General features: G+C 37.0%; 1 protein-coding gene across 5 annotated transcripts; it reads right to left on the bottom strand.

The window, feature by feature from the left end:
* Positions 1–643: 643 nt before the first annotated feature.
* LOC127647642 (transcription factor MafK-like) lies at positions 644–16,665 on the bottom strand. Of its 5 annotated transcripts, none has more exons than XM_052132009.1 (3): positions 16,504–16,665; positions 7,634–7,712; positions 644–4,485 (listed from the first exon to the last, which is right to left on the bottom strand). In XM_052132009.1, exons 2-3 carry the CDS (start codon positions 7,676–7,678, stop codon positions 4,057–4,059), a joined length of 474 nt encoding a protein of 157 aa, XP_051987969.1. In that variant the 5' UTR covers positions 7,679–7,712; positions 16,504–16,665; the 3' UTR covers positions 644–4,056. The 5 variants fall into 5 exon arrangements, with proteins under 5 accessions (XP_051987969.1, XP_051987970.1, XP_051987971.1 ...); XM_052132010.1 differs by having other exon boundaries at positions 7,634–7,708; XM_052132011.1 differs by lacking the exon at positions 16,504–16,665 and adding an exon at positions 7,847–8,075.
* Positions 16,666–18,075: the final 1,410 nt, after the last annotated feature.

Below are 18,075 nucleotides of genomic sequence, written 5' to 3'. Positions count from 1 at the left end.
AGGGGGCCTTGCATATGCTGTGGGGCCCACATATTCAAGCTTATATAAAATATTTTTCAAAGTAGATGGGCCACAAGACCTTGCAGCCCAGGGCCCTCCCAGGCCCCTGCTAGTCAAGGGTGCCTGGGCATTGACCCCATTAGCCCCGTCCCTAATGCACCTATGCTTAAAAAATTTGGACTACACAATTTAACAATCTATGCAAGAGGTTGAGATTCCTCTTTTATCCATTAAGGAGCCATGTTTGACTTCTTCCAAGGAACGTTAGGAGCAGGCATTACATGCGACTCATCAGTCTGAGTTTTGTCTTGTGCCAGTGGTTGCTGCCTTACAGATGCGGGAGAAGAAAGTGATGTAATATACAGTATAGTCAAGTCATGAATAAAGTTTGAATCGGAGTATAATATCTAGACCTAGTCATCTGTTTACAGACAAATGTTAAAGGGTAACTGAATACTGATATTTTAGCTAACTGCTAATAGTTTTGTTTACTGATGAAATCTGTTCTCGTAAGAAATAAATGATGAAAGGGAGTTTCTTTAGAAACTAAAGTTTTCTTTAGTTTCTTTTTTTTTTTAGAGTTTCTTTTGTAAGCATTATTTCTCAATAAAACAAAGATAACATGAGAAAAAGCTTTATTTTAAAAGTATAAAACAAACACTGCAGACTTTGTACAGGAATAATTTACCACCTCATATTTAGCCAGAATGAAAAGAAAAACAGTGTGATTTCATTTGTACACGAGGGTTGTTCATGGAAGGAAAACAAAAGAATGAAATAATTTATATGATGAAAATAAAACAAAATAAAAATAAATATCAAAGTTCAATGTAATACAAGCAGATTAATGAGAATCATGAATAACATTAATCAAAGCCTAAATGTTGCTGCCTTTCATGTCTGTATTTACAATTGCCATTTCATATAGGCTAGAGCAGAACAATTACTCCTTCAAGACCTATCAAACAGGCAAGTCTGTTCCACGTGGTTGCACATGAAAATAAGATTTTACAAAACAACCACACTCATTCATACAGTACTTAAAAAGATGACAAGTTGAATGTTAAAAGGCACAATGTTGAACTACAATTAACATGACTATTTCCCCCAATACAGTTAGGTCTTTCCATTGACAAATATAAAGTAGTAATCTGGAGCAGCATACTTCATATGTCATGGAGTTTCTCTTATGATTTTTATGGGCAAGTGTGTTTTAAAGAGCATTGGTTAAAATTCCTATGTGCATTCATGGTAAATAGCTTTTAAGGACTGATAGAGCACAAATGATACACTTTGACAAATAGATATGTGTAAAATATATAATAATTTATCCTATTCATCCTAGAAGGCCACATACAGCATACATAGAATAAAACTACAGGGATAAGTACCCACTTAGTTTAGATTAGAGACCATCTTCACCATCTAACTGTGTTAGGAGAATCGTTTACTGCACTGCATGGTTTCAAAATAAGGAATTGTCCACAGGAATTGCCCTGATCTGACGACCAGAGGGTGTAAATTAATTTGATGAACTAAATAAACTGAAATGAAAGCATATAGGTAGGTTATGGCTTTGGTGGCAGCTAAAATGAACAGTATAGCTAAGCAACAATGTCTCAATAGTCCAAGAAGAGATATAGCAGATCTTGGTGTCATCAGCATCTGATCACAGCATTATGAAAAATAAAAGAAATAATAAAGATCACCACCAGATGTCAGTGTAAAGCACAGAAAGAGCTGTTTTGTCACTTTGTCACTTTACACTCTTATTCCATAAACAAGTGATATGTAGCAATTCCTTTCAAGGGAAAAAATTTATTCCAAAGAATTCTAATATTCTGTATCACATTAGGTATCATAGAGGAACAGAGAATTTGGCCAGAATGTGACAAATGGGAAATTCTGGGATTTGTGTCTCCTCTTAAAGGCATCTGTGGTCTAAGGGAAAATTGAACACAGTCATTTGAAAACCCACATGTCTAACAAAAGAGGATATGGCAACCAAACCTGTGGTCATCTTTAAAGAGCTGCAGCTCATGTGTAACTGCCAAGGACACATTCAGAAATAGACGGTTTAGTTAGTTTAACCATCCAAATCACCCCAAAACAATGCCAAATACTGAAGTTACATGTTTTAAAAACATGTACTGTCAGAAAACAACCCCACAAAAGCATCTCTATGAGTCAACACTAACATTCACCGTTAAAACTAATAGTGTACTAGAGATTATGTACATAGAGAAAATGACAATATGGGTTTTAAGGCTAGAAATTTGGGTGAGAAGTGTAAGAAAGAACTAGATCTGAACTGAATCAGTTAAATAAACCACTGATATTAAAGAGACAATTAACAAGGTCACACTCTGAAGGTATTTCATGTCCTTGATACAAATAAAATATGAGATGGTGGAGAACATCAGATCTAGATAGGACAAAATAACATAAAACACTCATGGAAATATAAAAATAAGTGTGCTAGGAGCACAACAGGACTCCAGAGAGCTGGAACTGGCAGTGGGCTTCTCAGCAGCACAATACCCCCTAATGCTTCCTGCAGTAGTGGAAGAGTTCACAAGAGGAGGAACAGTCATAGCCACTTAAGTAAGAGACAATCCTGATTTCAGCCATCAATTTACAAAGGACCAATTTAGAGAATAATTAAACAACAGAGCATAAATGCTATGCTATAAGTGTTTTCAGAACATCACAATTTTGCATCAGGACAGCAGGATTCTCCTTACCCAAGAGTCTGTGTCGAAATATCAAATATTTGCATTGTATATACTGTACATTTAATCAGGGTTACCAACACCGGCAGTGGCATCTTTCATGACTTAGCAGTAGGAATGCTTAATTCTGAGTTGACAGAAGTGGGCAGCTTAAATTTGACTTTATTTGGTAAGCTTAAGGCTGTAACTCAGTTCTGTAATATACAGGTTATAATTGAACAGCATGATGTTGTATTTTTATAAAGTCAGCTCCTGTTATCACTATATCCAATATGGATTACCTACCATTTTTTATGGTGTTGTATAGAGCAAGTTCAGGGAAAACTGTATATCTTTGAGATAACTGACAACACAGATGGGCCACTTATTAGACGTTAACATCAACACATTACACTTTGAGAATAATAAACTTTATACTAATCTCTCATAAAAGAAATAACACAAAAACACAATGAAGTGCCTGTGGTGCCATTTCAGTCTATAATATTTACATGCGCCAGTCTGCTTTACAAGTGCTTCATAGTATTACACTGTAATTCAATAGTAAAATAAGTGCTGTTTTAATATGTTTAAACTGCTGACTATGAGAGGCTTGGCTAATTTCCCAATGGTTAATTTTCTTTGTTTTTATCAGTAATCAATGCTTCAGGATAAGGATTGGTCCTTGATGTAGATAACATCATTATAAACATTGGACTGTGTGAATCACACCTGGTTTAAACCAGAATCAAAATGTTGCATTTTACCACTCCAGTCTTACACAATCTCTGATATCATTTTAAAGTAATGATTTATGAGACAACATATTCCATGATATAAAATGACATCATGAAATGGGAAAATTTGCAATAATCTCCAAGTATTGATTATGTCATCTAATGATATAATACTTTATTCAGTTTCTAATGTCTATGCAATATCCCACAGGCATCAGAGCTGTCGGACCAGTGCTGCCATGGCAGATTAAAACAAGTACTCTCAAACACTTTAACATGTGCTTATCTCTGCTAAGTCTCAGCCTGTGATGACATGGAAAGAACGGCCAATGTACCCTGCCGGTGCCGGGAGTTTATAAAACAGTGCACAGACAATATAAAGTACATGTTTTTGAATGTGTGTGTGTTCTGTGAGTGTGTAAAACAAACATAGGAAAAACAAAATGGACGCAGTTTGCTGTAATCTCGCAGATTAATACCACCACTGACTCCTCTGAGACTGATCACTGAGCTACCTCTCAGTGTGGGTCAGGTTGCAACCAATGGACCAGTCTAGGTTGAGAGCCAGATTGGACCAGAGGGAGCTGGGCAGGCACTGTCAACCAGCATTATGAAGGCGCAGAGAAAGGGGCGGAGCTGGGGCTGTGATTGGCAGACTTGACAATAGTGATGACGCTGGTAGTTGCCACCTTGCCGGTAGGCCCACGGGTGACAGTCCGGGCGAAGCACTGCAGGGCCTCATACTTGGCACGAAGCTCGTCCAGCTCTAGCCGCATACTGGCGTTTTCACGGGCCAGCTTGTCCACTTCCTGTTGCAGCTCTGTCTTTTGCCGTTCAAGCTCCTCCTTCTGCGTGACCCGCTTGATGCGGCAGCTGGCGGCATATCCGCGGTTCTTTAACGTGCGCCGCCGCTGCTTCAGCCGAACCACGTCTTCCTTAGTCAATCCACGCAGGTGCAGGTTGAGATCGCGCACCGACATGGCCACCAGCTCGTCATCACTGAGCGCCGGGGCATTCTCACCCACCTCCTTCTTTACCTGAACCATGGAATGAGACCGCAGAGGAATTAATTAACCCTTGAATGTCTACGAAACACTTTAACTGAACATACTCGAGTCTTTAGAGACCCGGCACATTTCTCAGGCACTTACTGGGTCTAAATAGATGCATAACTTACATAAATTCAACAGTACAACCAAAAGACAATAGCCAATTCATCCTGTTCATATTACACTTGCTATAGTTAACTCCCATGTTGGTTCTTCATCAAATAGCAATGTTAAATGTAAATCAAGTATAGTAAGTGTAAAATCAAACAGAAAATCAATGTGATATAGTAGTCACTTGTATGAATATATTATTACTCTTGTAATAAACAAAGAAATATATATCCTGTGATAGTATATTTTTATAGATCTGAAATAATCATAAGAATAAGATTTATTGAAGTGCAAAAGGTAAAAAAACAAAAAAAAAAACAGTATTACACACCTAGGGTCTCTAATGACCCTATACACATTTGGATGGGCGCGGTCTCTGTTAATTATGTGCGTCTGGAGCTTATCAAGTGTAACATTATTATAACTATATTATTATTATATTATTAAACCATGATCATATACACGTCCCACTTCTTGAAATGTCTTTGTTAATGTATCACACAATTCACACGTGATTCCCATGTATTTATTTATAACCTAAACCTGAGCACAATGTTAAATTCCTGATCTGAAGTGATGATTTCACATCGGAGCTCATCTATCCATCTCTTAAAGTTGACCACACCACTGATTAACTGGTTAATTTTTTTATTCCAAAAAAAGTTAACATGCTCCATAATAGGGTTACTCTGACACCAAACTTTTGACTTCGGTATGATACCAGCCCTGGTACCTCTGTATCAATACTAACTCAATACTTGGGCAACAAATTAAAAAAAATGGAAAAATAAAACTGATGTAACTGATGAAATTACATGGCATAATTTGTATCTATAAGACTTTATGCAGTTCTTTTAGTCAATTAATTTTCTTTTTCTTTTTGAATTTTTCCGGATTCCAAGTTAAATGATTTAATTAAATATTATGATCAAATTGTGTTTAAATCACATACATACTGTACATCTTTAACCAAATATAAATATAATAATTATAATTATTATATAATTAATTATTTTATTATTTAAAAAAAAGAGCCAATAATAATATTTCAACAATAAATATTAATTATAAAATATATTATTTTACAATTAATTATATTATACATTATATTATTTTTGGTATAAAAAAAAAACAAACAAACAAACAGACAGAGCTTTACAGTATTATTGAAAACAATCTGATTACCTGAGGCAAAAGGCTGCCATGGCTGAATCACAACATGCTGATATTCAGAACACTTGCTTATATGATATTGCTTACAGATAATAATATTAATAATATAACCATTTAATATTATATTATTATTATTATTATGAGTATTATTGCGACTACTTTGAATATTACACTTTTATACAAAGAAGTAATATTTTTCTGTCGTAATGTCTTCAATTTCACACATCCAGTTGGAAGAGAGCTTGTCGCAGGACTTTTATTTTGAAATAATTTCTTCCTGCTTGTGAAGGGTTTGTTATATCAAACTTCCCGCAACTCGTGAGCTGAAATCTCTGAGCTCCAATGGTGAAAATGGTCATTTGAGAGTTCACAGCCATTTATACACTAAACACAATGTTCTGCAGATGGACACTATTGGACACACTGCATGAAAATAAAGCATTTGTAGTGTGTGTAAAGGATATGATAGAGCATAAGAAACTGAAACATGCTGTCTTTTTTTTTATTATTATTTAAACCGTGCTGAATTTGAAAATGTTAAGTGTTCTTGAACTCTGGTAAGGCACTATATAAATGTAACATTATTAATATTAAAATAAATAATGCTGTCCTATCGTAAAAATTCCTGATAGCCTTACGGGACTTTCACCTGTTTGTGACTATATTGATTTTATTTTCATGTTTTAATTTGTATTTATTATTCACTGCTAAATGTGTGCTTGACATTTCACATTTTGCTTGACACCTTTTGCCTCCAGAATAATGTTGTTACACATGCACAGACAAAGTTCTGTTTCATGCAGATATTAATATCTGAAATACCAAGAGAAACCACAACATATTCCATAGTTAATGTAGCCTACAAATTCAGCTTCATCTGGAAAGAAAAAAAATTATAATATATATTTATTTATTTATTATTGTATAATAATAATAATTATTATTAGACTATTATTATGAAAAGGCATATACAAGGCACATTTTATTAATAGAAACTACAAATGTAAAAGTAACACTTAAAAATGGGCATTTCATTTAGTTTATTTAGCACTTCTGGTTTATGCCCAGTCCACACCCATTTCGATCTGAATACAGAGACAGATAATTTTGTCATATGAACAGATAATGGCTTTGCTGGACACCCCGAATATAAATTTTACTTTTTTATTTGCAACTGTGGCCTTTGTTTTTGTTTTGTTTTGTTTTTTGTGCTAAACTATTTATAAAAGAAAGTTTGAGGAATACAGAAGTGTGGGCACCGGCACAACTCCTAAAAACAGATGAGGTACATGGGGAGGGATGAGGTCCGGGGTCCCTAAAGACCTGAGATATGAATTAAAAGTATTTTTGTTGTTGTTTCTACAAATCAAGAGAGAAAAAAACTCAATATTTATTATCACACAAACTTGGTGGTATTATATAATTTAAAAACATACAATTCACATTACAGGAGTGACACACAAACAATAAATAAACATAAGGAACAATAAATATAGAAATAATATAAACACAGCCAAACAATAGTGAACAAATCAGTTGGTGTAGGTGCAAAAACTGTGAAGTAATTGAAGTGAATTGTGTGGCATTATTAAAGTAGATTTTACTGTTTAAATAGAGAGATGACTACTGCAGAAATATTGTGCTATCTATGTTCAATATTTGTAGAATAGGTTTGTAGGACCAGTCATTCCGGGTTAGTTAGAATGCCTGTGGAAAGAAACTATTCTTTTCAGTTTGTGTTTTGCTAATGTTTGTTTGTATGATAATAGTTATCTAGATCATGATAGTTTTAGATCATGTCCTTTAAAGATATAGATTATTCCATATATGAACATCATGGACATGGTCTTACCTTTAAAGCTTTGCCTGCTTTAAAATGAGTCGTCATGCCCTGCATACAAGCCGCTAGTCAGAGCTCCTCAAAAATCTGTCTAAAAGAAAATGACAGAAAGAAAATTAACACATATCACACCTACAAGGAATACATTTAAAATCGACGAACACTCTACCTGACTCTCAGATAAAAATAGCCTATAAGAAAAACTGCTGAGTTAAATGAAGTTACCTAAAGCTACCACCAGAGGTCTTTACAACACTGCAGATTATCTGTCAAGACAAGGGTTACCCTGATTACTTGCTGATCTCTCGTTCTCATGCTGTGGCTCACTAGCCCGTTAGAGTGCAATAATAGAAGCTGCCCGTCCGGCATGATGATTTCCTGATCTCTCTTCTTAGCCGTTAGTGCAAAGCTATTTTTAAAAAGGCCATTCTGAATGTTCGAGCTCATGGCCTCGAGACTCCCGCCATTACAAAATTAGAAAAATAGAAAAAGCAGTGAGTAGCACACGCACTCCCGTGTCCAGTTTCAGTCAGCGTCAGAATGCGTTAACCGTTCAAGACTGCTGCCATGGAGAGCACGTCACATAATGACTAAAAAAAAAAAAAAAAAAAAAAAAAAAATAAATAAATAAATAAATAAACAAGCTTCATTCATAACTTCGCCACACAGTGGGGGCCTTCTTAAAACCATCAAAGAACTCAAGTAGAGCACCCTGCAAGACTAGTTGAAACAATATAACCTTAATTATCTATCTATCTATCTTACCATTATATACCAAGAAGTAGCTTAGACCACACACACAGCCTTTTTAGAACGTAATGTTGAGTGTGAAGCAAGTAAAGCCTGTTCTTTGCAGTTCAGTAAATGGAACATTCCAGGAGGCAGTCTGTCACATGGGAATAGTTTCCCTTATACAGCCACTGATATATTTGAACTTTTAGACAATGTTCTTTATCAGGTTTAGAACTGTGGCTGAAAGACTGGGTACTGTTACACGAGGCTTTCCTGGCTCCTTTCATGTCCTTATTTAACTGTGCTTGTTATATTTAGCACAGTATGCTGACACAAAACTTCAGTTGCCAGTGACACAATTTTGAATGGAAACAACAACTCATTACAAAAGGAAAATACTTGCGGAATGCCCAGTGTGACCTACGCTTTCACCTGCAACTATGCTTGAGCATGACTGTTACTTTGGAATATTCATATTTTATTCCAGGATGAGAGATGCATTCCATTAGGAGCACACATCTTGTACAGATGGTCCCAGTTTCCTGCATTTATCCAGTCAATTCATCTGGCCCTAAACCATCTGCATATCAACCATTTTAAGTGATCACAGTCTTAGTGGGAATTCTATGGAAATGGTTACATTAAGGATCTTTGACTGGTGAGCAGATTCACTGCCTTTGGCATGATCGGTATATTCTTAGTCATTCTTTTGATTTGGTCTTAGTAAACCACACCGGACATGCATCAGTTGTTGGTTTAAATATTTCAGTTATGATGGGACAATAAAGTATAGATTAGGTATGAACTGAGCAGTTGAAACCAAATACCACTATGAAAAAAAAAAACAGTACTCAAGACTTGATTCATTCCATCTGGCCCTTGATGTGAGGGCTACATTATGGCCCCTCGACTACTTTTGTTTTAGTCAAACTGGCAGTAAGGAAACAGTGCAATGTATATTCATGTTTAAAGAGTACAGTTAAAAGGTAAGTGAAATTGAGCAAGCATATATGATTTCTTTGAGCAATGTACTTTTTAAAGAATGAACAGAATCATTTGTATTTTTTCTGCCATCACACAACACACTCTCTCAATTTTGTCTTCATGTGTAAACATCTAAAACTGTGTCACGAATAACACAAGGCCAGCTCTGACAAGAAGAAATTTCCTAGACAGCAAGTTGGCTCAGCGTGCCTGCTTTTAAAATGGCTGTGACAGAGGAGACCCTGCTTTTCTTTCCAGGGAGGCCCGAGGAATCAAGATTTTTTTTAAAAAATGCTTCCCACTCCATTCATGGGGCCTCCAGCCTTTCAGCTCTTTCACACAAGCACTTCCTTGAAATTCCTTTAGCACATGGTCCCCTTCTCTAAGTGCACTAAGAACTGGGGTGAACTGACAGGGGCCCCTCTTTCCTGCTCAGTCCTCACAGAGAGGAAAAGCCCAAATGTCTCAAGGCCAGAGCCATGTTTTCATAGTTTCCTGGACACAATTTATATACAGAGACAGCACCTTTGTTGCTAAACATTTGATAGGCCATAAGAACACTAGACCTTGTATCATGGATAGGCCAGGAAAGCCAAAAATGTATCCATATTACAGCCAGATAATGGCCCTGTGAAGGAACACAGAGAGTGCGTTAAGTTTGGATAACCAAGTAACATTCCACACACATACTGAGTTTGAGAAAAGCAAGGGGCCCCACTTTCAAGAACATCATGCATATTTAATACTATGCATGATGTTCTTACTCCATGACTACAATAATCTAAATATTAGCAGATTCCCTCCACTTTATATTTAGTTCTACTTATTACAGTATATTTACAGTAACCACATTAAAGCTATAAATGCATGTATCTAGCTTAAAATTAAAAATTAAAAAATAAATATACAAATGTGTACAGACGACTAAACAAATTGATAAGATGCATACACAATTTAATGGGTGTTTCTGGCTCTTTCATATCCTATGGGTTGATTTTTATTAAAACACACAGATTTCAACTTTTTGTTATACAAAGACCTCATCAAATTGACTAGAAAAAATGTATAATGCCTTCATTTATTTTGGTAAATTAATTTGTGAAAAAAAAAAAAAAAAAAAGTGATGTTTGAAGAAAACAAAGTACAGAGTTAAATGTCATTTATGGGCAGAGTATTTGTATTGGGTGTATTTTCCAATCAAGATGTAATTTTGCCAAATTATGCAAAAAGCGTGAAAATTGTGTGTGAAAAGTGTGTATTTAGGATACAAAAATGAAAGTATGCCTTAGCCAGACAAATTTCCACCAAGGAATACAGAATTTGAAATGACACAATGGTGGGGATTTTCATGACTTTCAGAAAAATAACACCAAAAATGAAATTATTATCCAGTGGTGCATGTACATAAATGTTGTACATTAGATTAAATGTAATCTAGTCTACTACTCAAACATACTTGGTGATAATGCAAAGAAAAATATATATATGAAGATTAAAACTTTAAAAAAAATCTAAGCCAGTAAGTAAATAGAGAATACAAAAATGTGGTAAAAACATGTCTGTGTTTATGTCCTTATTTTGACTGACTGGAATTAACTACTGCTAAAAAGGTTATTGGCCAGTTACCCTTTTTTCCTGCAAGCGTAGCATTTTGGTTGGAAAAGACATAATGGATAAATCTGCTTGTGAATGCACTGTGGTGAAGTCATTCAACATAGTTTAAAATATGTACTGAACAGTTACCTCATAAAATGGATGGAAGGGACAGATTTGGAAGTCCCAACATCCACATTTCTTCTGTTAGTCAAGCTAAGTATAAACAACAACAATGCTGAGGCAGCTTACTGTGGTTGAGTCGTCTCATTATTTAATATCTAACACAGAACACAGATTTATATACACAACAGCATCCCTGATTTGATTGCTATATGGAATACGCAAGCACAAGCAGAACTGAAAATATTCAGTAAATCACAAGGTGAAGCTGTTTATACATGGTGGGATCATGGGGATGTTGGTCATGGTGCCAAACCAAGTAGCAACATAGACAACAACATTTTAGTATTCGCAGGGCAGATTCAATTGCAACATGATCACACGGGAACTCGCCATGTTGCTACCGAATGTACCTGTACCCTGACAATGACCCCTTTCTGCCAAGTTACTGACAAGTGCCTTCTTCCGTCAGACATTTTTGCATTATTTTAAATGGGTTTACCTTGTCATGAAAGCAGGAAATAACACTTGCGTTCTTTCACAGTCAGTTCAGACAGAGCTAAAGTGATAAACAACATAGGAGGATTTATTGCTGCAGAAATGTGACCATACTCCGTCATATAGAAAACAGGATTTAAGCATCTGCTTAATGAGCTTGAGCCCTGTTATAAAGTTCCTACAAGAACGCATCAGCAATTCTGTAGTGTCCGCTCTATATAAACAAGCACGTGTTGGTCATGATTTGGCAACATCTCAGTTAAAATGGAAAGATATTATCAAGGTGTTCTGCTAAATATCACAACATTTTCCATATATTACAAACCATGATGTAAATTACAAAAAGTCTCAGCATCACATTACTTATGGGTCAAGTAATTACTTACATGACATCTTATCTCAATAAACCAAATGAAGCAGATCATTACTAAACCTCTGGCCCATCCAAATAATGTTTGCTAAGTATTGCATCATTTGGCTGTTACAGGGATGACGTTCTTTCTAGGCTCCCTGAGTAATATGGCTTGGTACTGCATATTTGAGCCTTGAGATTTTGCAAAAGAACCCATTTAGTACCTCCCCTCTTCTGGAATTTGACGCCACCGTTTCCATGTGTTAAATTTGTTATTCTCTTGTTTTGACCACTTATGAATGTTATTGAATGTAGGCCTTAGTATAAGCCAGAAAACACTTCAAAACTATGTGTGCTTTTGTTCCCATGATTAATTGAGAGCTGGCTTGTCCTTGCCATTTGCTTTCCTCTTTTCCTCCACTAGTTACACAGTTTGGGCTAAGCAACTAACAGACGTGCTTTCCCACTTCACAGCAAGCTTCTACGTTCCTGTGTGAGTGAGCTGGAGAAGCCTTTGCTCAGACACTTGGCTATGTTTTTCCCAGAGAGGTGGAGAGCTCAGTTTCATTTGGATCCAGCCCACTCTATTTCACAGTGCAGAAGTGCTTTCACAGGGATATTATGTAAAGGAAATGGAGACCATAGCAGAGCCGTGAGTCATGCTGTTTACTGGTAAGAGCGAGGACCATCGACAGGGAATCACACCCTCCTGAACTGACGTTTCCTGGAAAATCCTGTTGTTTCGCGGGCTGAAGGAAAAAGTATGTGGAACCTTGGGAACAGTTGGCGGGACCGCCGGAACTTTATGCGGATTGGGCGGAGAGGTAGCTATAAGAGCAAATCTCCTTTCCAAATCAGGAATTCGAAAAAATGTCAAGTATGCACAAACCAAAGACAAACCCGGCAAGTATGTGTAAAAGGGAAGCCAGTGCAATGGGTTAATAAGTAAAGAAGAGCAACAAGTATAATACCTGTGGAAAAAGTGAGGCACCAACTTAAAACCCACACCACTCATATTTAACACATATCTGACATAAAATCAGCTCTTCAAACACCGCCCTTAAGCGATTAAACATGTATGGCTAACTAAAGTTCTTCAACAAACTGGACAGACATGAGGATTTGTGCAACGCAATCGTAGACGTAAACATCCAGTAACTCAAATTAGCTCTTGAGAAACAAGTACCAGACAGCTCTTCCACAGATCTGACCACAGTGTGGTGAGTTCACTCCTCTCTTATCCAGAAACTGGTGAATGGGCAGCAGGAAAAGGGCAGGGTGCAGCTTTGTGGTCCAGAACATCCCCTACTGCCTCTTTCTTTTCCAACATACCCTATTCTTCTACTTCTTAAGTGTCACACATTATCTTCTCTGGCATGATCAAACTATTTAATCACAATATTTCTGGGAGCAAAACAGCAAACCAGCATTTCTTTAAATTCAAATCAATAAGACTTTCATGCAGCCTGAACTCAAATTACATTGCAAACTGACTGTGACAGGGTGGAGGGCGGGTCCGGGTCCTGATGCTACACACCCGGCCCCTAATCAGGCTAATCAAGCCTCAGAGAGGGATAAAGGCCAACTAGAGTCTGCAGTGGGACAAAGAGAGAGAATTACAGGCAGCTGCCCTGTATGTGTTTGTGTGTGTCTTTTTATTTAATAAAATATTATTTATATTTTTAAGCCGGTTCTCGCCTCCATCTTGCCCATCTTAACCCCCTTACACTGACATTAAGTGGTTTATTACACATATCGCAGAAGTTCCATGGTGAAATGTCTACTGAGTGGCACTAAAAGCAAGTTAAATGTTCTCCAAAACAGATGAGGTTTTTAAGGTTAACGCTCCATCGAGTTTTAAATCAACAAAACCTAAAAACATAAAACAAAACCTAGGCTAGGCCTAAACCTTAAACATAGGCTAATCAATAGTATCATAAAAGCAAATTTGAGATGAAAAATGCAACCACATAATTTTGTGGTGCGTCTATGACACTTCCGGCTCAATTGTCGACTTGCGAGCTCTTCAGGACTCGTACCCAGGTCATTGCACTGCAAGTTGAACACTCCATCAGTTGAGCTAACACACAATTTGATGGCACCTGTGCAAACTTGTAAATGTCCTTGGATATGTAGCCTAATGGACACATTAAAATGAATCACCTAACAAGTTATGCACTAGAGTAAAAGTGTTTTGATTATATAGCATTGTGTGAGGAGCATGGTGAAAAGTGATTATAAACTGATCATCTGCCCTTTTATTTTTAATATTTATGAAAGTGAATTAAAAGTTATCTTTGTTGTTGCACGTCTAGGGTTCATTTCACCAGGAAACTGCTTGTGTACAGCAAGCCAAGAAAAAATTCACAAAAATGTAGGTACATTAATGTAACTTTATTATGAGACCAGATTGGATTCATGATGACTGGTGAAAATGTCAATTCCTAGGTCAAGACATGACGCTCAAACAGAAAGCAACAGACACACTTGTCGTTGTGAATTGGGTTTGGAGTTCCCCTGTGTTTCGTTTTGAGTCATTGAATCACAAACTACCGCTGTCTCATTCACTTTCAAAACCCAATGCCTTAACCACAAAGAGTACTGTACAAGTCTGTTCTGCTTCTCTGAATGCACCAGTTAAACCACAGCATTTTTTTCACCACTAATTTTGGATTACGCTATCATTAGAGGTGTGAGGTACTTGATAATACAGCAATACACATAGGAAACCAGGTCAAAAGTAACTCAAACTCAATTTTGGCATCATGTGAGTCAGTATAACACCAACATCAGGAACTGTTTACTCACAGAGCATTGCTTAGTGACAGGACACAAATGTCTGCCCCTTCTACTGACCATCCCACATGTGTCTCATGACAGTGCAGTACTTCCCCTGGGTTTCTAAATCCAGCAAGCAGACAACGTACTACTTGTGGGAGGCCATCACCAATACCTCAGCAACTCTGAGTCAGACCACCCCTCCGAGGAGATCACACAATCCCACATACAGTTTGAAAAAGGAAACATTGCAAGGTTGCCCTCCTCCAAGATTTTCCACACAACATGGGACAAAGGTCACGACATTACACTTCTCATTCTGAAGACTCTGTGCTATTCTCTCTCTGTGCTGTTCTTCACAGTATACCCTTAAATCGATGGAACATATGGAAGCCCAATTTAATCTGGCCCCCAGCAACTGGTTGAGCAGTTGCATCTCAGATTCAGTGCAACGACAAGCATTCCAACCAATACAGTATCCCCTTAGCTCCGCACATAGGGCGCTTCCAGGGTAATGCCTGGTGCTGATCTAGCAGTTCAGTGTCAACATTTGATCTTCTGCTGACTCTGAAAACACAAAGCCAAATCATCAGAGTTGACCAAAGCAGTCCCTCACAAGTGAACAATGGTCTTTTTATATTCTCCTTAAATGGTCATGTGGCGTCACACCAAATATAGTCCTATGCATACTCCATTGAGCACAGGATTAAAATGCAGTCCTCCAATTTCACAAAAGGGACTGACTTTAATTTGTTTTTATCACTTTAAATTGGTTCAGGACAGCTATTTTATCATCCATTGTGGAAATGAATCACATTTTCCAATTTTTTCCTGTGAGGGCGTAGCTCTAGTGTTAATCTGCCAGAATAAAGTAGACAGAATCATTGGTACTTAAATATTTCCAGTCACCCACACATAAGCATGAGAAAGAGATATAGATTTCATGTTGTTGTTGTTTGTGGGTGCTCTTCTCTATTCTATTTCTAAATTATGATGATCAGGTCTTCTTAACTGGCCTTGTGTCTGGCAGACTTGGAGAAAGAGCCTTTGACCTATACGCTGCAATGTTATAATATATTATTTATTCGATAAGCATGCGCTTTTGTAATGCACTATGATAACACACATCTCCCACGCAGCTATAAAGGCAGTTACAGCGCAAGAGCTACTTCAATCCTAAAAGTAATATTCCGCACACAGTGCGCGCTCATGGCGCCATGCACTGAGGATCTGACATAACGTCACCCTATTCTTGAATCCTCGTGTTGAATAAAGAGCACGAGAAAACGGAATCGTTCCGCGCGGCTCGTGAGACCTCTTGATGTTATCTCTTCATCTACCTGGTCGACCCACACAGGTGCCATTTGTCCCAGAATCCCCAAATGCACAGGACTTGTTATGTCCTTGTGTCGAAATATAAATTCGTTTTAAAATTGAACAAATATAACAAACTTCCAATTTAAGACTTTCGTTGAGATGTCTTGCCGTTTAAATAAAAAGCAGAAAATAAGAAGCGGTAGCTATTTGTAGGCGTAATCCTGTTGTCAAGTTGCAACACGTGTCTACGAGACTGACACATTTTTGTTTTTACAATCAAACGTTTCACCGTTTACATGTCTGCGCATGTTTCTTTTCTATATTAATTGTAGTTTCTTATTCAACTTTTGCTGTTTTAAAGAAAAAAAAAATATTTTAAGCTACACTTGGGTCGACTGGGTAAATATGACGGATAGGCTGAAACCTTATCCTCCGTCATCGTGTGAACATCAGCAATTTCAAAAGGAATTTCAAAACATCTCCCAGAAAAGCTCGTACACTTTACCTTGTGTGAACGCGGAATTTCAGTCGGGAGAGCGCAGCTAGCGGAGAAGTGCCCGGGAATCAACAGGTTGAGCCTTGTCTTGGTCGGAATACGCGTCCTGCAATCGAAGCGAAATGTTTCGCTGAACTAAATTAACTACAAAACAACAACATTGTATCTACATTCCACTCGCTACTTCCGCAAGCACTGACGTCACCGATTCCTCGTGACCGCCCCCTCCATTCATGAAAATAACTTTATGCTGACGTCCGCCAGGCGGGAAACCAGGGAGGCCAGAAATAGACGCAACTGGTGAACACTTTTGGGGATTTTTAAAAATATATATTATTATCATCCTAGTAAAAGTGTGAAATTAACTGAATATTGGTCAAATTATATGCACAAGACACATGCACCAGCTATTTCTGAAATGATATTAATCTAGACAAAGTCTCAAAATTGTGTGTCAGTCTCCCAAAATAAACTTGCGGTATGACTATAGTCTGTTATCAGAGCTCATTTACATCCATTTACTTAATTGTGGACTATCTGTAAACGTCTATGACAATCATAAATTGCTGTGTCGCACATATTTAGGAAAGGAATGAACGGCGCCATCTGTCTCTCAGAAAAAGTTTGCTCAGTCCTCCCAGTTGTTGCAAATCAGTTTACGAGTTGAAAACACCTGCTACAATGGTCATGGTCACGCCTAATTTTGGTCCACGTGGAAGGCAACTGCTGTGTCAAAGTGGCAGCGAGCTTGTCATTCCGGATCCTTTGATTATTTCTATGCATATATTTCTCTTTCCAACTATTTTGGAAACTGATTTAATTGCAAACGGCACAGCATTCCCACCGGGTATTTCTGTGTGTGGAAGAAACAAGTAAATACACAGAATATTTGGACAAAAATAATCTAAATTTTATTTATTTTATTTTATTATTATTATTATTATTATTATTATTATTCAGAATCTGAAAATGTTATTTAGAAATAACAATTTAAAACAAATATTTTTTATTGTCTTCTTAATATCAAGTATTATTGTCTTAATGAGTCCATTTTGATCCGAATGTGGAAAACAGTTGCTACCTTTCATCTTCAGACATTGGATGTTTTACAGCTTTACATTTTTTTGTACACCTATTAATGAAATTTGACCTAAAAATATTTCAGATTATCTCAAATTTAACATCTTTCCCACCAATTGCATACTTTCCTCTCAAATAGGGTTTGTGTGCACATTCACACACACACAGACATACAGAGTGAGAGGTTTTTATTTTATTTGTAGAGTTTTTAACAGGTAATGTGTAAGTAAATATGATTACTAACATTATTTTATTTAATAGTGTTCAATGGGGCTAAAGGCCCCCAATGGTAAAAGACCTATAGGATGTTACCACTGTAAAACTGCAACAAATTGTTTGATATTAGCGGGAAGGATTGGATGTGTTGCAATTGACGTGCAAAGTGGACACATATTGACTGCTGGAAAAGACCATAGAGATTAATTTGTGAAATAGGCACACTAAACACTTTGTTAAAAATTTCACACTAAAAATGTACACTGTTGATTATCTACAAGCAGA

The sequence above is a fragment of the Xyrauchen texanus genome, chromosome 8, assembly GCF_025860055.1.
Source record: "Xyrauchen texanus isolate HMW12.3.18 chromosome 8, RBS_HiC_50CHRs, whole genome shotgun sequence".
Classification (NCBI taxonomy): Eukaryota; Metazoa; Chordata; class Actinopteri; order Cypriniformes; family Catostomidae; genus Xyrauchen; species Xyrauchen texanus.
This window is presented reverse-complemented; position numbering and strand designations above follow the sequence as displayed.